General features: G+C 38.0%; 1 protein-coding gene across 1 annotated transcript; it reads right to left on the bottom strand.

Moving 5' to 3' along the window:
- Positions 1–6,057: 6,057 nt before the first annotated feature.
- LOC144664292 (trypsin-like) lies at positions 6,058–25,856 on the bottom strand. The gene is made up of 5 exons (XM_078525396.1): positions 25,839–25,856; positions 24,411–24,560; positions 21,851–21,935; positions 21,332–21,530; positions 6,058–6,649 (listed from the first exon to the last, which is right to left on the bottom strand). Exons 1-5 carry the CDS (start codon positions 25,854–25,856, stop codon positions 6,058–6,060), a joined length of 1,044 nt encoding a protein of 347 aa, XP_078381522.1.
- Between the last annotated feature and the right edge of the window lie 1,629 nt (positions 25,857–27,485).

Raw genomic sequence — 27,485 nt, 5'->3', positions numbered from 1 at the left:
GGGAGCATTTATATTACAGAGAATTTGAAAAACTATGGCTTTTAACATTGATTCTATTAAAAAAGCCGGGCAAGATAAAAAATTTTTTTCTTTTAAGAAAAATTTAAAGGTGGAATATAATGAGATCTGACTTTTTTTGGTTATCCACTGCTGCCTCCATTATATATAATTATCAAGAATTTTTGGGAAATTCTATAGAATACTATGAAAATCCATAAATTCTAAAATTCTCGAGTCATGCCACAAATTACTTGTGACTTTGGCTTTGCTCTCTCCCGTCAAAATCGTTAAAATTATTCTTTACACCATCATTTTGTTGTCCAGCTTTGTTGGAAACGCTCTCCTGATCAGAATCGTGCATAAACGAAAAGAGATGAGAAATACGATCAATTATTTGAATGTTAACATGGCGGTGTCCGACTTTGTCTACATTTCGAGGGTGCGAACCATCCTTTTACAAATAGTGCCATTGGTTGCCATAACGATGTTACACTGCGCCATAGCAATGGCTTTACGAAGACAAGACAGAGCTCTTCAATGCAGAGCAGAAAGATAAAAGAAAACGGCGAGCGATTAAGGTGAGCTTCTGTGTTATTGCAGGATTTTACATTTGCTTTTTTCCAGCACTGCTTGCATCTCTCGTGATGCAGTATAAAGTTATTATAGAGTCTTGATGGCTTTAGAAAGTGCTAGTGTTTGTAGTGGCTGTCTTGCTTTGCTTCTCGTCAACAATCAATCCAGTCTTTTGTAAGGTATTTGTTCAAAGCTTCCGTCGTGAATTCATACAAATTGCAAGTTCGTGTTGCAGCAAACGGTTAACAACATATAACACAAACCACAAAGAAAAATGCGAGCGAGAGAAAGTAACTCTGCAGAGATATAAGAACAACTGGTGCTTTGAGCCGAGAATCTCGCATTTGAGTAGAGGAAAAAGAAAAATACGTTTAGATTAATTTTTATCTCAATACTTTGCGGGGTCAACCATGGGTTATATATTATTTTATAGTCGCGAAGCTTCTGGTAAATTTCTTGAATAAGGAGAGGTAGCGAGTGTAAATGAGCACATATTTTATGAAACCTCTGCTCAGGTGAGGTTATCTGTTGGGAGGATCCTGTGTACTCGCTGTTGTAGGTTAATAGATTTTATAGTGAGAGTATAGCATTAAAAAACAAAAAAATTAAGCTAGAAATATTATAAATTTTTTAAATATTAAATCTAAGGGAAATAAAAAAACGCTTTCTTCTGTTTTCTCGGTTTTGAATAATATAGACCGGAAAAAAGGGGAAAAAAGCAAAAGGTTTTTCATAACTGGTCTAAAGCCCTCTAATCGACACTTATTTATTCTATATTGAATCAATTTCCGTTTCCTGACGGGGAATGTTTATAGAGAAAAATTGCCATTTTAAAATAGGACTTTATTAAAATATAAATATTCATATATGATTAAACTTGTATAGATTTAATTTATTGTCAACGTTAAAATCTCTTTCCGGAATTTTGGAAGTCCTTGAACATCATTTTATTGTGGCATTGGTTATATCTTTGAAACTGTTAGGAGTTAGATTACTGATCCAGCGGGCAGATTTAATATCCGCAAAATTAGTTTATCCAAAATCGGTAAATTCTCAATCAAATGGAGAAAAAAATAAGGTCTTTAACATTTTCTTATTTCCGGCGGGTGGGGCTACCTTCTTAATTATATCCCATCTTTTTCTTCCCTGCTTTCTTCGCGCGATTGCATTTTTTTTTATGCGGTGTCCGACTTTTCTACCTACAGTCATCCCAGTACACTATCTCGACATTCTGCATGCACTCCTGTACGGGATCTTCTCAACTGATAAACTTTATGCAGGATGTTTCTCATTTTCTTACCTCGTTTGATCGCTTTAATCGGTTGTAGCGGTGGTGTTACTCTCACCTCATCTCTCAGATTTCGCGCCTTTGCTTCCTTCCACTTGTCGTGGCGATGGTAGGAAACTGTTTAGGTTTGTATATAATGATTGATCGACGAAAGAGAAGAGGCTATATGCACAAATTTTACAATATACACTTTTAGTAGAACTTACGAGAGAATACGTACATCGTCTTCCTTATTGTACCATTGGTTGCATACGATTTTGTATTGCGTCATAGCAGTACGTTTGCGAAGACAAGACAACTTTCTTCAATGCAGAGTGCATCAGAAAGATCAAAGGAAACAGCGAGCGATTAAGATGAGTTTCTGTATTATGGCGATTTTACTGAGTTTTCTTCCGATGTTATCATTTTTCCTCTAGGCATTATGCGGCCTTGTTTATTTTGGAGCTTGGTTTTTAGCACCTTCCGCGGTTTATTTCTCGTCTTTATAATATTTCTATTTTAGTTTTGTGGCGGTAATACAAAAATAGGTGAAATCTGGGAAAATGTTGGGTCACCTACTTTTTTTTATTGCAGAAAACACGGAGGTTAGGTCGATCGGTTTAGGTTTTGCAGATCTTTTTCTTCTTAGTCCAGTGGTTCTATTATTTTTCCGATTAGATTTTTTCTTCCTTGGGAATGTCAGTTCGTTCATGCGTTTAACGGAGCACTGAAAAACGCGTGCGATGCTCTCGCTGCGAAAGACGATTCACACATGACAATCAAAGATGGTGGAAGAAAAGTAAAACAAGAGTGCTTCTAGTTTCAGTTCTTTTCGTTTGATGATGGAGTTCCTTGATCGCCTCCCAGCATTGGGCGATTTGTCCTCGCCTTATTATCAAAAGTGAGAACTGTGGAGCCGGGACACCTTTCACAAAGCTGGGTTGAAGAGTGTTTTTTTTTCTCTTTTCCATAAATATCTTCGCAATATATTTGGCAATGTTATCATGTGCTTACAAGCTAGTGTTTTCGTACCGTGTCGTGTATTCGGCACTTGTGGAATTGATGTTTGTCTTATCTATTTAACACTTATGTTTTCCCAAGCTTGAGGACTGGACTAAAATTAAAATGTATTGGCGAGGCTTTTCTTTTACTTCTTTCAAGATGACTTCTAAAGACGTTAAACAAGATTTGGGTTACGCTACCTGTTTCGGGTAAAATAGAGAAATTAATTAATTTATTAGGGTGTTTGCCTTCGGAATTATCATTTGTAGGAAAATTAAAAGAGTCGATAAACTGTAGGATGCAGAATAGTAAATATAAAAATGAAAAAAAAAAATATTTATAACTTAAACTGGGCGGCAGCGCCAACAGCAAAAAAAAAATATTGATTTTTTCCGTCTTTGGTAAAAATCTGTGTTTTTTTAAGAATTTCTCTCATTATAGAAGGATAGGCGGAAGGCTTCCATAATCGCATATAAATAAAATTCATCCGGGACGAATCTTCTAGCTTGAACGAGACTTGTGGTTTCTGATATAATCTTGTGTTCCTTTTTTCTGTGGAAACGCTCTATCATCATTATTGTGACGCGCGAGGAACTGAGAACGACTACTGGTTGGGATTCGATTTCGTGTTTCCATTACTGTCATCCCCGTTAGTTGGGTGCTAGTTGGAACGCCTTTCCCGAACGGCAGGATATCTTTTGCGGCTGAAAGCTTTCTGGAGGCTGTTTCGATACTGTTTCTCGAAGTCTTATTTGATCGCTTTATCGTGTGCGTGGTGTTACCGATGAAAGTCCATCTCATCTCGGCAGATTGCCGTTCTGCAATGCTTCCACTTGGGTCGTTGCGATAGTATTAAATTATTTCTTTTTTATGCGTTCGGTCGATTTACACAGCTGGAGTGTTTTTTCACGTCCGCGTTCGCAGTTACATTGCGGCACTTGCTGTTACAGATGAAGAAATTAATGTTTATCTAAATGTTATTAAACCGTTGCTGTTCCTAAAGTTTGAGCATTATCTAGGACTTAAAGCGCTAGTATAATTAGCCGCAGTCTTTAAGAGATCAGGGAACGAGATTTTTTCAAATGACGTAAGGATAAGCAATAGTCACGCGTAAACGGATTAAATTTGTGCATTGGGCTAGTGATTGGCGAGAGGAGATACTTGCAATGATATCGTGCCACGGAAAGTTCGCTGGTGATTCCTTCCTGTTCCACAGTTTGGAAATATGAATACGTTCGAAGTTCATTTTTTTTAAATACTTTTTCCTCGCTAATGAAATGATGAACCTTCGTGATCATTCGATTGAAAATTTTGTAACTCATGGAACATTATAGCCGAGATTATAAGCAGGCTACCACAGGTTACCAGCCCTGACTCGTCCCAGACTCGTACCCAGTCGTTACTCGTTTTTTCGTTTTCGTTACGTTCGAAGAGGATGATGGTAAGGACGTAAGTTCGTCCTTCCCTTGATGCCTTGCGCGCCGCCCAAAAAGCAAGAGAAGCGACTGGATACCCAGTCGTCTTTTGAGTTCGTTTTGAGTCGACTGCTGAACACGGAAGGAATCATGGGAAGGAAGAAGAAGCGCCTTTCCTCCTTCCCATCATCCTTCGCGTCTTGCAATTTTCGCATACGAGACAACTGGGGACGAGTCAGCTACCAGCCGCCTTCCTCAGTCAGCAGGGGGTGACGTGACCCAGTCGCCCTTCGCCCACCGACTTCTTGAGACCTCCATTTTAGTTTTAAAACGATCGTTTTGGTATTTTCATGTCAATTCAAGACAATAAGAGTAAAATAAGTCTGCTGATCTAAGAGATCAATAACTGTTTTCCAATTGACTGTTGAGCATTTTTGTCACAATTAGGTATATGTTTTTGCAAAACCTATAACGATGTCGATGAAAGGCGCCAATGATCTGCTTTGTTTTTTAGTTGTTGTTTTTTGACAGGAGGTAGACACAAACGCATTCATAGGAATGATCAAATAAACAAAATAAACCAAAAAGTTACTTGTCGGCCGCAACATATTCGCGGGTCGCGGGATATACCTGCCATGAATAAATTCATAAGGCAAAATTTTGGCAGGGGTCATGTCACATTAAAGAGCTTTATATCATTGGTATGCATTTATGAAAAATTTATGCACGAAGTGCAACGACTGATACCAAAAATGTGCGAAATTTATGGACAGCCTCCGCAATGTTTCTACATCAATAATAGCATGTGAAAGCGCTTTCTGGTAAAATACTCTACTTTGCAATGCATTGTTCTATCTGCAAAACCCGTAGATTAAAATTAGAAAATTACCATACTTATAGTTCTCTGTAGTTCTTGCATTCGTGTTTGCTCAGAAAGCGTTCGGAAGGGTAAAAACAAGCAATTTTGTGTCCACGAATTAAGCACGGAAAAAAACTTCATGAGCTGACAAGGCAGGGAGGTAAACTAGGTGTATTGTAGATTGTCATATCTGACGCCAAAAGTTTATATAAGCTTTAGAAGGAAAGATCCTGATTGATGACTTCGAATTCTCGCATGATAAAACAACTGTGATAATTTTGCGCCTTTTAATAAAGGGGTTTACCTCGGTGTAAAAACCTGTGAAATTTTCCTTTGTTTTGGAGCTATTGTTTTCCTGTTAATTCTGTATGGTTTTTAGGTTCTTTGTTGCCTTGTTTGTTCTTTGTTTTACGTCACTGGTGAGTTTTACAGGTTTTTACACCGAGGATGAGCCTTTTAAAACTAATAACTCAATGAAACTTGTAATTAAAAAATTTGAGTCCGATATGCATGACAGAAAAGAGATTTTGACTGATCACTGAGTGGTAAAATTAAACTTTTTTGTGTTCTTCTAGAGCAAAAAACTTAGACACAAAACCACGTTTTTCAAAAAAGTTAACTTAACTGTGGAACATTCAATAAAAAACGATCCTTATATATGCACTTTCATTATTCACGCCAATATCCCTGTAAGGTTTTAGCAGAATCGGCTTTCAAACATTTATGATATCAATATTTTGCTTTATGAATATATTCATGGTCATTGTAATCCCCGCGACCTTAACTGCCGATAAAAAGGAATAAAAGAAAATATCATATCACTTCCAAACTGACCTTTGAATTGCAGGCCAGTTGACTCTCTTGAATTTTTAAGAAAAATTATCGACAGCCAGTCCCTAGTGGGGCAAATTATAATGTAATCATTTGTTTGTTTGTTTATACTATAAAAACATGTTGTACTTACGTTTCTGTACATGTGGTGCATTTATAATTCCTGATATCCACTTCTTAAAATGTCGAACATTAGCGTATACTCCATACTTTCTTGGTTTGGCACATTTGTACCCCCAGTTTGTCACTCCCTCAAGATACCAGGTGCCATTAAACTTACACACCAAAGGGCCGCCACTGTCATACGTACAAGTATCAACACCTCCATCATCAAAACCAGCACACAGCATCGAATCGTCGATTAGGCCAGGATAGGATTTCGTACATCGTGGTTCTGACACCAGTGGTACAGACGCTTCAAGCAGTTCGTCTGGTTTGGGACCCCCAAAAGCTGTATGTCCCCAACCAGTTATTCGGCATGTTTCGTTATCGTTGTCAAATGGAAGCTCATGGGCGATATCTGGCAAGCAAACAAGACCAACGCCTACTCCAAGCTCCGCAGGACGCAGTAGTTTAATAAGGGCGATATCATGGCTGTTTGTCAGCTCGTTGTACATTTTGTGTGGGATAATGGTTGCAACTTCGATGTCTTGCTCTGTTCCAACTTTGTCAATTTTATTATTTCTGTAGTGAGCTCCCAGTCTGAAAAAAGGTATGGAATGTAAAGAAAAATGTAAATGTTGTTTATAGTGGCCATGCACTTGCTTTTGGTTGGAAGGCTCGAAATCATGTGTCGCTAGACGCAAATTACCTGATAAAGTCATTTCCTTTTTTATCGGAAAGAAGCCAGATTTTAATCGATGATTTTTTTTGGAGTCAAGAACGTCTGGACTGTATCGAGAAATTGGGGCCAAAATCATGGAAATTAACGCTCCATTAGATTAACGCGAATTTTTTAAATTTTTCGCGTTAATTTCAGGAAGCGTTAAAATTTCCTAAGATAAGGTATTCCTCCTCCTAACTGAGGAGAATGTGCTGCCTTTGCGATGACATCGGTAAATGGTAAGACATTTTAGTCTTCTCGGATAAGGACGATAAACGTAGGCCCTGTCTCCTGCATCTTCACCTGACTCGTCCCCAGTGGCCTCTCTGTTGCTACTATAAATATTAACGAGAGAAGCGCGGCCCAGGGGTGCGCAAGGGGTGGTTCTTTTTCTTCCTTCCCATGACCCCTCGCGCTCCCTTTGATCACGTTAACGTTCATTTCAATTATAACTAGTAATAGCTCTCGCTAAGCTGCCCCCGCCTTTTTATAATTTCTTTTAAAGCAATAATCTAAGATAAGTGGAGTCTTTTGTCGCCTTTAAATATGCCGATAGACTACAGGCTTCTCTTTTACTGTGCCATGTACGTCACGACATTGTTTGCTGCGGAATTCTTGTTGTATGACACCGTTATGTCCTAAAAAAATTCGCAGGTTCAAGTAGAATATTTTACCTAGCGGAAATAACACATAACACATTATTCGTGGTGACAACACGCAAGCTTATTCCCGGGCTTATAACATTCAAAATAAACTTACAATAATTTCCAGGTCAAAAAGCCTAAAATTCCACAAAATATGGCACATTCAAAGATTTGAGAAAACAATTTTTTATCCTTATTAACCCACTCTTTAGATCAAATAAACTGACAGTTTGTTAGCGAAACGTATTACCTTGTATTGCATGACAAAGCTCACGCTTTTATTTATTACTCATCGTAAGATGTATAAAACGATTTCCGCTTGTTTTCACGACGTTCAGTCGCTGACTAAGATAAGAAACTCTCAGTCCCTGATACGCCTGTCGTGTTTTCCATGTCATTTTCAATATCACTTCAATTTTACGTACACGTTTCAGCCATGTCTTCAAGCAACCGATGTTTCCTTTGATCACAGTGCGACGGCGTTTTTTGTCCTTTGCGGCACTGACTTCCGTTGCTCATTTCTGAACGTTCCGGGCAATCCTTTGCGAGCATTTGGGCAATCCTTTGCGAGCCCCTTTGACTAAAATCGAGATTTTTTTCCCGGTACCATTCACTGAATGCACACATTTAACCTATCTACGCGGGGACTTCTAAGGTGCCTCTGCGGGGGCAATAAAAATTTGCAATAACACAGCGTCAAACCGATGAGTGGTGCCGGATCTATTAAAGACCTGGATCAGTAACTTAGTTAAAACGGAAAATATAGACGGCAAATTGATCCTGACGGCTAAATAATAATAATAAAAAGGTGCTTAAAAAACGCATTTTAGACCCTGACGGAGTCTCATTGCTTTTTACAATTTAAGTTCTATTCCTAATCAACTATAAACGCTGTTAAAAAGAAAAGTTTTAAGTCTCGATTTAAAAGAGTCAACTGTGGAGCACTGTTTGACTACAATGGGCAAGTCATTCCATAGCTTTGGTGCAATCGGTCAAAAATCTTCAGGGGTTGGGCGAAAAAAAAGAGTTTGTTCGTACCACGAGTCAAGTTTTTTTTATTTGTTTTTGTCTTTTGGCCGGTTTTAATTGCTGTGTTACATGCAAAATGTTGTACCAGAAGTACAGGAACAGCAAGATTTGGTTCTCAATGCCGATTGCGAGAGCTGATTCCTTCTTCGGTTCGCAGCTGCTTTTCAAAGAAAACATTCCTTGGCATCCCAGTGAATTTGATCGTTACAGTTTCCTTCTTGTATTAATTTAAACTCACAACTGAAGCAGAGGTTCCACTTCAACGACACAAAAATTGTATTTAATCAAAGGTCTCTATGAGACTACGACTATTTAATCGGGCGTGGCCGATTTATAGTTTACCCTTTGGTCGTCCTAGAGCGTAGTCTCCTGGCGCGGCCAAAAAGACGGGGATAGCTTGGGGTTGCTACAAAACCGCTACGGGTGACGCATACCGCAATGGTTTTCATTTTAGTTTTGACAGGAAATCGTTGCAGGCACACTTGGTCGACTTTTGGGTTAATGTGTAATCAGGTTGTGTTTTTTTGCTTCGGCGGAAGGACAGAGAAAAAAGCTTACGGGGCAAAGTACAGTATGGGGCCCAGTTCTCGGCCACTTTTGACGTAAACTTGTATTTCTTACCTCAGAAGAACCGCAGGAACTTGAAATTTCTCCCAGAGCTAGCTACATTATTCAGCTTTTTGGTGTAAAGCTATCGACCGGTCAAAAATTAATTTGCCCGAGCAATAATAAAAATAAAAGCTCCATTTGTGGGCCCAGTTCTCGGCCACCTTGGCCCAGTTCTCGGCCACTAAAAAGCTTGTGCGTAATTATCTGTAAAAAAAATGCTCAATTAGTTTTCACAGTCATAAAATCACTCTGTAAACCTATTTATACTATATCGATCCCAAATTATTTTTATGATGCTTTGTTTTACTTTAGAAAAGAAGGATTTTAACGCGCCTAGTTGCCTATGTGCAGGTTCTGGCAAAACCGCATTGTGTGACCCGTGCATTTAGATGGTTTATTTTGCAGTGAAAAGGTCTTGAAAGATTTAGGTGTTGTAGAAATAATAGACAAGACAAGAGTCAGCTCAAAACTTAGAGATAAGATTGAACTTTATTTTTAAAACATTTATTTCTTTCATTCTGGCAGCAGCAGATGAAATTATATTAAAAACCAAGCGCTAAGCTGTGATAGCGAGCAGGGTGGCCGAGAACTGGCAAATACGCAAACGTCGCAAGAAAAAATTTCGAAGTAAATTAAGACCAAAAAATACAACGGTTCAACGAAAAGTTAACTAAAGCAGAAAGCTGAATTATTCTACGTTTCACATGCCAAAAATTAGCTCGTATGGTGGGGGCTTTTGGATAAAATACGAATTTAACTACATCCATGAATTTGGAGCCGTAAACAAACAACTTTTTCGGGAATGCAAATTCACCTACCTCCGCGTAAACTCGACGTGTGAGCTTTCTATATCGAATTGAACGATCAAACTCAAGATACTTAAAGCACATGAATCAGTCTATCGTTTGAAGGAAATACCTTTTTCTTTTGATTCAACTGGAGTGTGAAAAACGCGTTAAACACAAAGTGGCCGAGAACTGGACCCGGCCGAGAACTGGGCCCCATACTGTACTGATATTCACCATTGTGAAATTGCACTTACTTTGACAAGTTAAAGTTATTTTTGTAAATGAAAAAGGTAACGTCATTGATGTCACGCAGTGTTTTTTTTAGCAAACTAGATGGTTTGCTGGTTTCTGACTATGAATGGGGGTGTGATCTTGCGGTATATTTTTTGAGCCTGACTCCGCCGTAAAACTTTTTTTTTATTTAGCAAGAACTGTGTCGATTTTCATTTCTGAACAATTGGTCGTCAAGTCGTTTGTCACAAAGAGTAGAATGTTTGTACAGCATGTTTTGGAATTATTTTAGATTTGGTTAGTAAGACGCTTCTGAAGACCTGAGCAAAACATTGGGAATGTACAGTATTAATAGGAACTTGAATGGAATTTTTCACAAGTTGGATAAAGGTATCAACTGAAAAAAATGGAATTCAAAATGAGAACTTGGATTTTGTTGTAATTAAATTTTATCGCGGATTGGATGCATAATATCACGGCTTTGAAAGTCTTCAAATAATTAGAAAGGTTCCTTTCTTCCTTTTGATCTTATTGTTATTTTCATGTATTGATTATTCGAAAGTGGTTTTCGTTGATACGAAAAAAAAAACGGGTTTTCACTGAATTGCTTGAAGTATTTTTAGACGTGATAATATTGGCTTAATCAAATTACATTGTGCACGAAATATTTGTTATTCTTTTGTCTTGAAACTTTGAGGAAATTGAAATTTTTGTTTGACAGTAGTGTATGAAAGGCATTCTATAGAACTGAATAAAAAATAAGAAACATTGATAAAGGTTATTTCAAAGATTTATTTTGCCTGATTTTGAAGGGTTTCAGGAGTTTTAAAGAGTGCTGGTAAACGGCTGTATGTTGTTTGTGATTACGGATCTTATTTAGTTTCGAACGCTCTAATTTTTGAAAGGTTAAAACAGGTTAAAACCGGGCGGTTTCATGAGTTTTTTGGGTAGAAAGGTACGGTGGTGGTCAAAAAAAAAAAATGTTTAGAAAGGAATGACTGTAGTAGCACGTAAGTCGGAGGTTTGCGTGAGTCACGGGGTATAGTATGCGTGAGCTGGATTTCCGGCGTCATAACGGCATGTTTTGTTTACTGAAAGATACACTCGACGTTTAGTTAGCTTAGTCGGCTTGGGAAACTATTTTAAAAATGAATGTTGTAATAGTTAATTAATAGTAATATAGAATTAACCCACTCTCGATTGGAGTCTGTTCTGGATTCGCGCTACCTTTTCGCCGCGAAGGAATTTTGTAAAAGTTCGCTAGTGGAAAGAGGTACTGTAAGAACAGTATCAATAACTCAAAAGGAGGAACTTCTTTGTAGCTCTGAATTAAGACGTATGATAAAATTTTAGAATAAGAAACTTTCGATATATGGTTTTCATATTGTTTTTGTCAATTTCCTTTTGTGGCAGATTTTTTGAGAATCAGCTTTTCTTTCGTGTGATGACAGACACAGGACAGAACGAGAGGTGGATGAGAAAGATGCCGAAGATGAATAGGCACCGAAAAACGACAAGAACCGTCAAGGACTTATCTTTAGAGGGCGGGGAGTTTTGGCATACTGTATTTCGAGGACTGGACTGGACTAGTAAAACGCGGACTAGTAAAACGCGGACTTGTAAAACGCGGACTAGTATAACGCGGACTAGTAAAACGCGGACTTGTAGAACGCGGACTAGTAAAACGCGGACTCAGGTAAAACGCGGACTTGTAAAAGGCGAACTAGTAAAACGCGGACTAGTAAAACGCGGACTTGTAAAACGAGGACTAGTAAAACGCGGACTTGTAAAACGCGGACTTGTAAAACGAGGGCTTGTTAAGCACGGACTTGTAGAACGCGGACTTGTAAAACAAGCGCTTGTAAATCGGATAAAACTAAACGGTTTAGCGAGCGAAACAATTTGTGTTTGAAGCTCTTGTGTGTTTCTTCGACGGCATATTTCTAGCTTTTTTGAGCACTCTATGGTCTGTTTTAGCGTGGAGATGTTTTTGCAGTATAGCACATGTTCGTTCTGCAAACCCCTACTAAAACAACGGGATTGATGCTATAAGTTGTGTGCATATGTTTCTTTCTTTCCACTACTTGACGTCTGTTGAGTGCAGTCGTTTGTATTGCTCGCACGAGGTAGAACGGGGCCCGTCCAGAAATCAACAGTCAATCGTAAATAAAGGTGACGGGCCTACACGACTCCTACGTTCGTGACATTAGAATATTTGCCGTTAAATGTTTAAATTCGGTCTTTCGACCTTATTTGCTTCTGACTTCTTTCTGAGGGTACTGTTTTAATTTGGGGGCAGTATGTGGTAAATAAAGGTGACGGGCCTACACGACTCCTACGTTCGTGACATTAGAATATTTGCCGTTATATGTTCAAATTCGGTCTTTCGACCTTATTTGCTTCTGACTTCTTTCTGAGGTTACTGTTTTTTTGAGACATTATGTATTGAAGAGCCGTAAGATGATTGTGGCCAAGGAATTCGAAGTGTCTAGAGGCGTTTTACAAGTCCGCGTTTTACTAGTCCGCGTTTTACTAGTCCAGTCCAGTCCACAAGTTAAGAGGCTCCGACTGAGAATATGAAGAATCGTTGGACAGGCTGGGGAAATCGAAAATCTTGAAACTTTGCCTGAATAACACCTTTGGGGAACTATGTTCGAAAATATTATTCTCATCTTCTAGGAATTTATGGTTTTCGAGAAATTAAGAAAAAACGAAAATAACGGTTTTAGCTCATTAAATATGCAAAAAATATGCGTAAAAATGGCAAAGTTCTCGATATTCCTATAAGAGCAATTTTCAATGCTATGAATCGAAATAAACTTAGAATAATAGCTTGACCTTTCTTCTTTCAGGCAACATAAACTTTCAATTTTTTCCAGCTATTTTGAGGTTTCCTTCGCCTTTTAAAATATTGCTTTATCAAGCACTTCAGGAGAGGGCAAAAATTGAGAAACTTTGGAGGCCAAAAAAGCACCTTGATATGTCCGATAACGAGTCAAAATAAACAATGCGCAAAAGCTCGATGTCTCTTCTGTTATAATATCAAATAAAAAATCTGGGTACTCAAGATTCACACAAATGAGAAACGAAAGTTTACGACCTCCTCGTGTCTATTTTACATAAAGCTAATTTTTGAATTCGTCCTCCGCTAAGTGATCTGGTCCGCTAAATTTAAATTTGGGAGCTATGATTTGCACAAAGAAAGCAAGTTTAAACTTTATTTGATTTTGTTGACGTCTTATGCCTATCAAAAGGTTATATAAACGCGAAGAAAGAAGAAAAAAACAGTAAAATCATCGACTGAGCTCATTGCGTGACCTGCGTCACGTTATGAATTTTCTTGTCAACAATTGAATTTGATTTCTTTGTTAGGACTCAGTTGCATTTCAAATTTAAGATTAAAGTATGAGATAATAATATCATTCACTTACCTGAAATTGGGAATGATTTGTACCTTTTATTTACTCTGGCGGGTAACTCACGTCAAAGCCGTAACTTGCGTAGTATTATTAATTTGGAAGTTGACTTCAGTTATGAACATAAACGTACATAAATATTATAAACATATATCGCTATTAGTTTCCGTTCAGTTGTCATTTATAATGGAAATAAAATACAAAAAGCTTCTCATCTTGTTTTAAAACAACTATATAAAAGGTTTCGATCGTGCAAAAAACATTCATTCATTTATTCAGATGCACATCACAAAATTAAATTAATTTTATATAATTCCCTTTAAAGAGACCGAACACGTACACAGCGACAGAACTCGGCGCCAGGACATTTAACACAAAGCACAAAATTATTCGGCTGAAATTTAAAAATCGAATGACCCTTTCCAGTTGTGCCTCTCTTGTTGGTGGGGCTTGGAGTGCAAGCCCAGAAAATCCAGAATTTGTCCAGTTTGTAAATTACCATGCAAAAGCGCACTTCAAATTTTGTTACATCTTGTCTGACAAAAACTGAAAGCATCGATAGCGAAGGAAAATTGTTAGTTGCCCGTACAGGTAAGGTAATTTTTTTTCTTTGAACCACATCTATGTTTAGGTAACTGAATTAATGCAAGCTTAACTATCCGATACCTTGGAATTTTTGGAGCGCAAGGATGCCAAGAACATATGACAGTTTGTCATAAATACAAGAACACGCTCTTTCGCTGGCGAAAGAGCGTCTCGGGTTTCAAGTTACAAGCAAATAAGTAAAATTTTATCACAAGTATTAAATGCGCCTTCAAAGGCAGAGTATTAGTTTTTTTTACTGTTGCACTAACTATGCTTTAACTTAACACGCATTCTAAAACCCAAGATTTCACTTGTTTTGAAGTCGTGCCCGGACGCTTGATTTTAATGAGCACAGGCGATGGAAATATCACACGCAAAATTTAACTCATGCCTGCTGAAAATTTTGTGATAAACTGAACACATTCTGGATTTTCTGGGCTTGGACCAAGCCCCACCAACAAGAGAGGCACAACTGTAAAGGGTCATTCTATTTTTAAATTTCAGCCGAATAATTTCGTGCTTTGTGTTAAATGTCCTGGCGCCGGGTCCTGTAGCTGTGTACATGTTCGGTCTCTTTAATCTAATTTTGTGATGTACATCTGAATGAATGAATGGATTTTGCACGATCGAAACCTTTTATATAGTTGTTTTAAAACAAAATGAGAAACCTTTTTGTATTTTATTTCCATTAATGGCAACTGAACGGATCTAACAGCGACATATGTCCATCATAGTTTTAATAATTATGTACGTTTATGTTAGTAAAAAGTAAACTTCTAAATTAATAATAACTACACGATTTATATTTTTGACGTAAGTTATGCGAGTAAATAAAATATACAAATCATTCCTAATTTCAGGTAAGTGAATGATATTATTATCTTCATCTTTAATCTTAAATTTGAAATGTAATAGTCCTAACAAACAAATCTTTCCTCCGATCTTTTTAATTCAGTTATTGACAAGAAAATTCATAACGTGACGCAGGTCACGAAATGAGCTCAGTCGATAATTTTACTGTTTTTCTTCTTTCTTCGCGTCTATATAACCTGTTGATAGGCATTAGACGTCAACAAAATCAAATAAAATTTAATCTTGCTTTCTTTGTGCAAATCAAAGCTCCCAAATTTAAATTTAGCGGGCCAGATCACTTAGCGGAGGATGAATTCAAAAATTAGCTTTATGTAAAATAGACACGAGGAGGTCGTAAACTTTCGTTTCTCATTTGTGTGAATCTTGAGTACCCAGATTTTTTATTTGATATTATAACAGAAGAGATATTGAGCTTTTGCACAGTGTTTATTTTGACTCGTTATCGGACATATCAAGGTGCTTTTTTGGCCTCCAAAGTTTCTCAATTTTTGCCCTTTCCTGAAGTGCTTGATAAAGCAATATTTTAAAAGGCGAAGGAAACCTCAAAATAGCTGGAAAAAATTGAAAGTTTATGTTGCCTGAAAGAAGAAAGGTCAAGCTATTATTCTAAGTTTATTTCGATTCAAAGCATTGAAAGTTGCTCTTATAGGAATATCGAGAACTTTGCCATTTTTACGCATATTTTTTGCATATTTAATGAGCTAAAACCGTTATTTTCGTTTTTTCTTAATTTCTCGAAAACCATAAATTCCTAGAAGATGAGAATAATATTTTCGAACATAGTTCCCCAAAGGTGTTATTCGGGCAAAGTTTTAAGATTTTCGATTTCCCCAGCCTGTCCAACGATTCTTCATATTCTCAGTCGGAGCCTCTTAAAGACACATCAAGACCACCCCACTGTGAATTGCCATAGCACAGACAAAATTATAGTCAATATCTTATGTGTTTTTAAGAGAATTACATAAGAACCAAGGCATGTCTTGTCTTGCCTTACATTGACATGCAATAATTTGGAAATACTAAGCTCGTAACAGTTTAAGACAGAATCCATCAGGAATTTGAGTAACATTAATTTTAGTTACGCAAAAATTGAGCACCAGAATAATTTAAATCCTTGTGTTCTTTCATACCTTGTTAAAGGCTTGACATGTGATAACACCAACATAACACCAACAACAGTTCTTTATCAGTGGGGATTGAAGAAAAAAATGGAAACATCATCACACAGTTGACCCCCATGCAAAAACACTCCAGGATGTCACGGGACTGTTTGGTGTCCGTCTGCCAATTTCTAACTTCAAATTCCAATGTTAAATTCACATTAAATTTTCAATATTTCTTAGTTGTCTAAATTTTACTAATTCTTTTAAAAAAACTATCACCTGCCAAACATCCCCAAAAATCACTCAAAAAATTACAAAATACCGCAATACATAGATACATGGGATGAGTGAAGTTTCCTTGGATTCCTTGAAACACCAACAAGATATTTCCGTTTAAGGTGGCTGATAATGGGTTTCAGTATTTCCCAGTCCTTATACTTTGGTTCAGGACTAAAAGCCTTCATCAATTGCTATTACAGTAATGGTATGAAACAAATGTTCAATCATTCATCAACAAGTTGTGATCATTTTCTTGACAATAGTAGTTCCCCGGTAAACAGTTGTAGTACTGTCCCATCAAAGTGCAATGCCTGGAAAATACCGAAAAGCACACGACCTTCAGGTGAAACCGCACCTTACAGTATTACCAATACACTGCACTTTGCTAAGTCTTAAAACTTTACATTGTCTAGTCGTCTACTTCACTCGTTTATTTGTATTTTGTGAGATACATTTATAAATTGAAACCATCATGTCATTAAGTAATAATGCAATCTCGACAACGTTCTAGATATTATATTATGCACACTAATACAGCTCATGCAAGCCCTGTGACTTACACAAACACAGTCGGACTGAGTGCTACTTAAGTAACTGCTTCGTGGTTTCTGCTGTACTGAACCCTGCCTTTCAAGGCAAAGCGCCCGATTTTAAGCTTCTCAAGCTTCTCAATGTTCTTGTTTGCTATGGTCTATCTGTTGGCTGTCAATTGTGGTATGGAGTAGTGTTTTGCTAAAGGGTGAAAGACGCTTTTCATGTTGTTTAGGAGTGGAAGTCTTGAAAATAACTTAGCTTACCTGAATACTTTACACTTCCACATCACATTCTAAATTAAAACTGAAACCTAGAAGTCAACAACGCGCTGTTTACAAAACTCAACCGCAAATTAAGGAGCCAAAGAAAACCCAATCGAAAACACATTGAATATACTGTAGTACTCGTGTCGCGTATACGCTTATTCCGGCCTAATAAAGCAAACAAACAGTTCAGCGGTTCAATACATTCTTCATATATACCCACACCCCCGGCCCACACCGAAAAGAAATCCCTAGAATTGAGAACGCGAATAAATGATTATTTACTCGTGTTTAGCGAGACTAACGCAATCGATTGTCGCGAATGTGAAAGACTTGTAAAAGTACAAATTTGCGTTCTTAATCGTTTTAGGTTAAATATTAGCGCTCCTTTAGTGTGTTAGACGCTTGTACCAGTCCAAACTTGCGTTCTTACGTTCTTGGTTACATATTAGCGTCGCTTTAGTCTGTGAAAGACTTATACATTGCCTTCAAGTGTTGGCTAACGCTTTGTTCACCCACACCGAAAAGAACTCCCTTGAATTGAGAACGCGAATGATTATTTACTCGTGTTTAGCGTGACTAACGCAATCGATTGTCGCGAAAACAAATCCTTTAGGTTAAATATTAGCGCGACTTATACGTTGCCTTCAAGTGTTGACTGACGCATTGTTCACCCACACCGAAAAGAAATCCTTTGAATTGAGAACGCGAATAAATGATTATTCACTCGTGTTAAGCGTGACTAACGCAATCGATTGTCGCGAAAATATCTGATTTGAGATACTCACGCATAAAAATAATTGTTATATAACGTTTATACATGTGACAAGTCACGTTTTTAACACGAGATCGCAATTGTTGACGCAATACTAATGAGAGACCCTTTCATCACCTACAGCGGAATATGTGACAAGTCACGTCTTTAACACGAGATCGGAAGTGTTGACGCAATAATAATAAGAGACCCTTTCATCGCCCACTACGCGGAAAGAACTCCCTTGAGAAATTAAAACAGTCCCTTGAGAAATTAAAAAAGTCCCTTGAAAGTAGACAAGAATGTTCCAAATTTTGCCCACATCACTCCTAATCTCCTACTTCTGCTTGTAAACAAGCAAAATAGTCGAAGAAAGCACATATCAAGGGAACTTGAACGTTAGCTAACGTTGCCTGCGTAAGCGAACAGACAAGCAGCGGCCGAAATATTAGTATAAACAAACACCAATCGTGACGTGAGGTCTAAAATATGACAAAAGTGGGCAAAGGTCACGCTTATTTAAAAGCTTGCTTGATTCCTATACAGTTGAAAGGCATTGCTCGGCAAAATAATTGTCTGGATATTTGTGTTCCGCGCAAGCAATCTTCAGGTTTTCAAGGGTAAAATCTGTAAAATCATCCCTGGAAAACTCCACGAATTCTCCCAGTTGTACCGGGCGAAACTTTTGCTTGTTTTCAGGTTCTGCTGTCAACCTTTGCACAATGATGTCGCTGGGTGCCGTAACCCTTTATGGTTGTTAGTAACTGGAGAGTAACGGCGGAACGAGAACTTCAGCGATCAGACGAAAACCAATGCTTTCCTTGGTATCAGTGTCAGACGAGACAAAGGGTTATAAGAGTCATGCAAATAAAAAAAAAGAAATACCTGGTTAAAATGGATCTTTTGGAAAATTCGGTGCTTTCCTGCCAAAACTGGTCTTAACTTTTATGAGTTGATTTAAGCGCTCTTACTGTTGCCACATGGAAAGCAACGGTTCTTGTCCGATCGCCGAAATTAAGCCCAGTTGGACGAGGTTAGTACTTGGATGGGTGACTAACTGAAAATACCCCTTGTTGTGGGCTTTTCATTTTCTTTCTTTCTTTTTCTTGCGAAATTAGTAACTTTTCAGGCCCTTCTATCTTTTTTCCAACGCCTTCGTTGACTTGCTTCGGTTTTGTACGTTTCATTGTCTCGATTGGGGCTAGAAAGTCCGAAGGGCAGTTGAATTGCGCTTCTCCTTGAAATTCTCCAGGCGTAGTCAATCATAGAAATCGATATCGGAAATCAATCGATTCCTATCGATATTAATCACCGATTGATATCGGTTGAAATCGGTAATCGATAACAATCGAACTCACAGAAAAAAATTATTATCGATTGTTATCGATTGAGAAAATCGATAATAATCGATGGCAATCGATGGGCCACTGCTTTGGCTTATAATCAATGAATTGTTTCCTTTGCGTTTTCCTCTCTGGTGCTCACAATATGTACACTTTGGTTATCACCTACTGCACATATCAAGTACCGTCCAGACAACCCTGGTGTATCAGGAGCTTCTAATGACTTCCGGGTGCTCTCTTAAATTATGGATGAAATATGTTGAATATGCGTGCAAAGCATCCTGGTCTATGATAACGATGACCCACGTGGAAATAACTTTTTTCCTATGTTGATTTCCAATGTTGATTTTCAATGTTGATTTCCAATGTTGTTTTTAACAATGATTTTAAATGTTTTTTCCTCTTTTTCTTTTTTTTCGATTGTATATTTTTTTAAATATTTTTTGTGTTTAAATCATTATTATTTTTATTTTTTTAATCATATTAATTATACTTATATTAATTATACTTTTTTCATTTTTTTCTTTTTTGATTGCTTTTATTTTGCGTTTCTTCACATTTCTCACCCTTTTCTTTGCAAGACCTAACATATTTTACTATGATAATGGTGGGCCACCATACTAGTGGAAAGAATATTTCCTATACATCAATTCTACCAAAAATTACCTCCTTTAGCGCGCTCAGTTCGGATATACAAGATTATAAAGAAAACCAGTTAGTTTGGGGCGTCATGAACAAATAAACATTGCGAAAACAAACTTCACCTACCTCCACGTCGACTTGAAATTCTCGACTTCACCGCCAGCAGGAAAGCCTTCGAGCGAGGTTAAGACAGCAAACAGATCGAAATACAATACAATACAATTTCGAAATAGAACGCGATGTCAATTTCGCGTAAGGGGAAAAAATTTCTCGTCGCCCAAGAAAAGCCGCTAAGAAGCCACTGGCAAAAGCATATAGAAAGGCGATGAAATTCATTCCGGAAAAGTTTTATAAACATAGAATTGAATGACGGAGCAAGGAATACCGGTAGTTTAAAGCTTTATATCGTTTCAAAATGCAAATAGGTCTTCGCGATCGCGTCTGCATCGGAAAACTTTGTCATGTGAAAAACCAAACTGTTAGCGCTGACGAGGTCTTAATTTACCTCTGCGACATTTTTGGACAGTAATAATTCTATTCAAAAGATCTTGTTAAAAAAGAAAAAGGTGAGATAAAACATTTGACTCGAACTTGACTCGTGACTCGAACTTGACTCGTGGTACGAACAAACTCAAAGAAAATGCGATAAAGTAAAAGGATCGTTACAAATAATTTTTTTAAAAAAATAAAATACTAAACAATGATTGGTTCTAAGAACTAATTAATAAGTGTCAATGACGTGCTTTGTCACGTCTGTTTATGCCAAGGACACTTGGCAAAAACAGACACTTGACACTTGTTAAGTAGTTCTTAGAACCAATCATTGTTTAGTATTTTATTTTTTTAAGCTTGTTGTTGTTGTTGTTGTTGTTGTTCAGAAATTGCATTGAGGACAACTGCAAAAGAATTTCCTCATTCTTTGTAAACTGCTTAATGCATTCTGGTCAAAGTCCTCCGCAAAGTGTTTCAAAGCGTATTAGGACGTATGGAAATGCGCTGTATAAATGCCACATCATCATCATCATCATCATCATCATCATCATCATCATCATCATCATCATCATCATCATCATCTATCATCATCATCATCAATCATCATCATCATCATCACCACACCGTCGTGGTCGTCCTCACCTAATCGCTTTCGTTAAATGCTCGTGTAGAACGGTTTTCAGAGAGCGGTCAACTTTTCAGGCATTGAGATTTAACGGTCATTCGTGAGAGATGCCAGAAGAGTGTGATCATTCTTTTACCATACGAAACAGAGCTGTAGCAATAAAGCGATTAAACACTGGAACCATGCTCTAATAATATATTTCCTATTATTAAAAACTAGCAATAATATATATGAGCTCATATTTCATTGACCGCAAAAATGCTAGCCGATACGCGTCAACGAAAACGGCTAAGCAGCTCAAATATTGCAATTCTTAGGGTGTTTAAAAACCTAAATTAAATTTATAGCTACCTTATTTTGATATTAGCAGGATATTCCCCGACCACACAATGAGCTGCTGTCACCACCCAGAAAGGATCCACTAATGACCCGCCACAGAACTGACATCCATGAGTGTGTCTCAACATCACCTGCCATGGCCAGCTGTTCTTTTTTGCTACTGCACCGCCGACAATTCTGTTCTTGATAATTGGTCTGACGCCGCAAACCACTAAACTCAAAGAATAAAACGTTATTTTAAAATACTAATTCATTTAAGCTTATCGCACAGCAACAAATGCTTAGTAATCAATTGTTCACAAGCCTTGATATCACATTTTTTTCATAAGCAGAAAAATAGGCCTTTTATAAGTAGTTGCTATCGAGATAAAATGGTTCAATTTACATCCACTTTGTTGCATTTAAATTCGAATTTACTCTCAGTTAGCGTTTATGTCATTCGACATAGATGGCGTTTTTCCAACTAACAGTAGAAAACGAAATAAGAGGTAACCAAGGTAACCATGTAAGTATTGTTCAGTGTAAGTATACCTGGACAGCTTCCATCGACAATAGATACGTCATCAATGGCAATGTCACTTGTGTCGTAGAGTCCACTAATCCCTTCGAACACAACCTAAGTACCAGTAAAAACCAACATCTAAGGCACATAGAACGACTGAGCTTTGGATAGTAGAAGATGAAAAATCGATTTCTTTCGTTTTACTCTTGAATAGGGCTGATACAAAGATGATCGGTAACTTTTGGGAAACTTTTCATCTTTCGAGCAACTTTTTTTCGAGCAACTTCCTAGCAGTTTTTTGCAATTTCAAGACCGAAGATGCAGGGGGGGGGGGGGGGGGGGAAAGAAACGAGGTCTGGGACCGAGTAGCGATGCTCTCACAACTTGCAAAGCGATCAATTCACGATGTAGTCAGCGGTTTTTGGATGATGATGCAACAGGCAATCTTTAATTTCGCGCGAAATGGAAGCTGCTATGCCGTGGAATCACTTATTATAAAGGGGTTCAATTCTCTTAACTAAAAATCTAAAAGCAGCGTGTTTATCCGAAAATTTCGTCATCGTCGTGTAGTTTTAAGAACGCAGAATTTTGTGATGCCGTGCTACTTTTCCGTGCTGAAATGCAAATGTTTGTACCACGATTTTCAACTGGCCCACATGGGGATTGTAAATGAAGTAAAACAAAGAAAGACCAAGTCAAAAAACAACCTCGAAACAATAGAGCAAGAACAATAGCTCCGACCGGCGCGGGAATATTCGATCGCCACGTTTTCATTACCATTCCCGTGATGGTTTTATTTCATAACAAACAACACATATTGACACCAAGAACCTTTCCGGAGAAATTTTCGCTGCTTTAAAGACAAAACTTAGAAAGTCTTTTTTATTACTATATACATAAAAAAATCGAACTCTCTCACTGGTCCCATGTTGTTATTGTTTTGGCAAGTTCACAAAGAAAGGAGCTGCTCATGCGCCTTAGAGACATCCGCTGACTACCGCCCCGATGATTGCTTTGCAAGTTGTGAGAGCATCGCTCAGATTTCATATAAGAGAATATATGGGAAGTTGCTTTCCCCCCCCCCCCCCCCTGCCGAAGATGTTTCGAGTGTTCATTTTGAAAGCCACACAAATGTTTCCGAGCATTTTTCGAACTTCTCCGAAGATTAACGTAATTTGCCGAGGATTTTCGAGAAAGCTTAGAAGATACTTTAACTTCAGGATCATTCAAACATGAAGTCATCGGTGGCTTCACAAATGTTCTTCGTGAAAGAAAGAAAAAGAAATCCGATTCTCTCGCTTTTTTTATTTGCGTTGAATGGAATATTCAAAAAAAGTGATAGTAAGTTGTTGTCAGTCAGGGTAGTGGTAAGTAAGGGATAAAAACTTGACAGCGTTAGTTAAAGCTACTAAAAAAATTATAATTCTCTACAAGACAAGCGAGCAAATGAAAAGTGATGTTCTCAACAGTATTAGTGATAATAACTTGCAGAAATAAAAACATGGTTTTGGATAGTCCAGTCCCTGAACTATCCCTTTTGTGCCCTACAAAGGGGTTGAACCCAGGCGCGAGAGGAGAGAGTACAGGAGAACCGCGAGGCCTTTATTTCTACTGCTAGTTTTCCCTTTTAAATTTACAACGGTTGGTGAGCGACTACATCGATTTTGGAGAGCAAAATTGTCTTGGGTTCATTCGTCTCGCCGCGAAATGAAACTCACGAAAGCTTAGCGTGGCCCGTGGGCAGAGATAGGAAAATCTTGCCCTCGCTAACAGCCTATCAGATTGCAGGATTCGTTACCGTGCCCTCTTGGAAAAAATTAAATACCCTTCCTTGACCTATAAACTGTGATATATACTGCACATTGTTTCCTTGAGGGCCGTTTGGGGTGATGTGCAATTCGTGTTTACCTGTTTCCGCATACATGAGCTCTAAGCCACCTGCTTTAGAGGTCTTCGGAAATGAGTCAACGATAACAGAATAGAGGCGAGCAAAATTGCCGTCTACAGGAAGGGCAATTTTCTCCTCCCCCAAACCACCGAGAAAAAGTTTTCTTTTTTCCTGCACGCAAGGCACTTCGGCCCGGCTCTTATCGGCCAGGCGTATAACTTTTCGCAAAACACAAATCAGGAAAAAACTGGGTAGCGCATGTATGATATGACAAAATTAAACTAAAAATTTTTGTTAATGTGCTGAAATACAAAATTTCTCGGACGTTTCGAGACTTCTATCTCTTCATCAGCATAGAAATGCCGTTAACTGATAGCACGCGCTCATAGATTTAAACAAATCAAAGTGCGTCTTCGACATACATAAGCGCGCGCTTGTAATGTCACAGAAAAGCAGAGTCAATGTTCATTCCGTTTGGATGCACAGTCTTGTGATGGAAAATAAGCCTTGCTTCTGTGAGACGTCGATCCCGCGTGGTTTTGAACCCGGCGCAGCTAACGGACACGTAGACAAAATTAAATTTTCACATAGTGGTTTTCTCCTTCTTTTTCTTCTTAGCCGAACGGTTTTTTTATTCGAATATCTCTTCTCGCCGTACACGTTTGGGAATAACTGTTCTGTTTTGAAAAGAGAGCACTCACTCGCTTTTGAAACAACTGTTTTCGCTGTTGTTTTCCTTCATCGCCATTTCCATGGTCTTCAAGGCCTTCCATGGCCTTTACGGCTCTTAAAAGAGGATATTTTACAGCACCCTTCACAATATCACCCTTCTGTCTTTCCTTCTGACTACACTACAGGCAACCGCGTTAAATTTTCATTGATCACCAGAAAAAGGCGCGAAAAGTGTTGCTAAAGAAAATCCGTGTTGATAATGAAACAAAGTGGCTAAAAATTAAAAATAATGCCTAATAATAAAAACGAAAGCCCAATAATAAGGAGCTGGTGCCTAATAATAAAAAGTAATGCCTATTAATAAGAAACTGGTGCCTAATAATTAAAAAGAATGCTTAATTATAAGACAATGGTGTCTAATAACAAAAAGGTACTAGCTAAAAATAACTGACAAGTGGCTAATAATAACCAAACAATAATGTTGGCGGAAATAGCATCCCCTACATAACCTTCCTCGATTTTGTTTATTCCGGGTTTTACAAAATCTCATCCAGTAATTGTTTATTATGTAGCTCGGGGGGGGGGGGGGGGGAGAAAGTCGGCACTTTTCTTTGAATACATAGCAGTGCCTGGAAACGGTGTAGTCGCGGTGTTTGCGTTTGATGTTTTACGCCGCTGAGATGTTTTTGCATTTTCAGCCAATTTCTCACCTAATGTCTTACGTCAGTGATAATGTTTTGGCAGCGTGGAATAACAAACGAAAAATTTGTCACGGTTGAAATTTAACAACCAAAAAATGGGAAATAATTTCAGAACCACTGGAGTTATTTTTAATTAGTGTAATTCACAAGCCTTACTTTTGCCAGACTGGTCACCGTTTTTTGATGTCCAGAAGACTTCAAAGAAGCAATCAAAGTGCAAATAGCTATTCTCACTGCATACATAATTAGCCCGTCACGCGGGAATGGCTTAAGTTCGTTAAATTCCGGCGTGTTGCACCTGCGCACTAGTAGCATGATGCATTGCGACCTTCGCTTCAAATATCACAGTTTCAGTCACCTCGTGGCCAGTTCAACGGAGTTCGGTGAAGTGACGGTAAAAGTTTCGCCCCTCCCACCTCCCCTGGTGGCGGTCGATCACTGCTGTATCCTACATTCTACACGCCAATTGCCCTGGCAGTCGCGGGTATCCTCCCATAACTTAGCTTCCCGTGTCAGGGCAATTGTGTACAGTGAGAATGTTTTACTATTGTGTTTTGTACACGGTTAAGACCAAATCATGCGAACTAAACAATGAACTTTGTCAAGCTATTCGATAGCTACTGCGCAGTCTCGGTTGCCCGGCACCGCTTTTGAGTCGTGTAACAAAGGAAGTTTCTTCCCCCCCCTGATGTAGCCATAGTCAGCAGGGGGAACCCCCTAAATAATTAAAAAAAATACTGAGGAAACGTAACTTACGTAGTCTTCCAAAGTCATGGTGATTTGCATTTTCTGCCATTTATTGCCTTGGTTTCCCGAAAGAGTAAAAACTTTTGTATATCCGTTATAGACATTAAGAGTATTTATTGATTCTCCATACATGTGGTAATAAAACGTCAGACATGACTTCCCAATATCAGCCGCCGGCACTTGAAATTTCAGAAAGGCTTTATCCCCACACTTTCGAGGAAGAGATTTTTCAATAAACATGTAGCGACCTACAAGCAAAAAAAATACTACTTTTGATACCTGAATATACATAAAAAGCATATCACTAAATGATTAGCCCTCTAACTTATTGCAAAGATTTTTCGAGTTTAACATTTCTAATTAAGGTATTGCCAATCTTTGATTGAAACAAAATTATAAATACTACTGTATCGTTATACACTTAATATTCAAGCTTAGTGTTTGTTATATATCCCTGTTCTATCTGAATGCTCAGTCTACAGAGCTGATAACTTCAATCCGAATATCCAGTCACCAAAAATCAAAAGAAAGTAAAAAACCAGTACCACGTATTTGTTAAACAAGCTTGCTTACAAATAATATATGAAATATGATGCTAAAGGACATTACCGTATTTTCTCGATTAAACGCCGGGCCCCGGTTAAACGCCGGGTCAAAACTGCTAATTTTTAAATAAACGCGGGGGGCGTTTGATCGAGGTCCCGGTGTTTGTTCCAAGAGAGGCCCGCAACCCTAATCTTGACAGCGACCAGCGGATTGCGTTTAACGCGTGTGCGCCACGTTAATAAAAGGCCAGCACAAAGCGGAAGTTGAAAATTTTGTTCTTCCACCAAGAACGATCAGAATGTGAAAATGTGTCAATCATAACATTTTGTCGCAACACCGGAAGTTAAAAATCTGTTCTTCAAGTACGATAGGAATGCGAAAAATGTGTCAATCTGAACAGTTTGTCACATAAGATCGAGGCTTCTGTCACGTGGAAGATTGCAAACATTACGTTTGAGAAGATTTCAGAGATTTGCTGTGATTGTATCACAGATAAACCACGGCATAAACGCTCTTGTTTCTTGGCCATTTCAATTTCACCAGAAATAAAATACAAACAGCGGCAATAAACATAACACATGGACTACGCATGGTCTGAAAAAAGAATCTAAAATTTACGAAACGTCAAGTAAATTTTAGATTCTTTTTTCAGACCATGCGTAGTCCATGTGTTATGTTTATTGCCGCTGTTTGTATTTTATTTCTGGTAAACCACGGCAAAGCGAATGATTCCAACAAACGTTAGTCTCGGGAAATTCCTTACAACACTGACAACATAGCGAGTTTACGGATCGAGGAAAATCACATCTCAATTCACACTGCGTGCTCGACTACACTTCGCAAAACTGTCAATCAAAAAACAATTCTGATTGGTTCGCGGCAATTGGAAACGATAAAATCATGCATTTCTTGCGTGACACGTTACTCGAAATAATTTTCTTTTGTCCAGTGATTTATCATTTTTAGGTTATCTTTGTTATGTTCATTTCAACAACTTGGCAATTTTCAATAAATCTTGTTGTGTTCTCACAAACAATTATGAGAATAATTCCTCATTCACCAGGAACACAAATATATCTCAATTACCACAGTAATGACAACTTAAAGCAA

The sequence above is a fragment of the Oculina patagonica genome, chromosome 8 (genome assembly GCF_052425735.1).
Source record: "Oculina patagonica isolate OP01 chromosome 8, crgOcupat, whole genome shotgun sequence".
NCBI lineage: Eukaryota > Metazoa > Cnidaria > Anthozoa > Scleractinia > Oculinidae > Oculina > Oculina patagonica.
The sequence above is the reverse complement of the archived record's forward strand: the minus strand, read 5'-3'. Positions and strand labels throughout refer to the sequence as shown.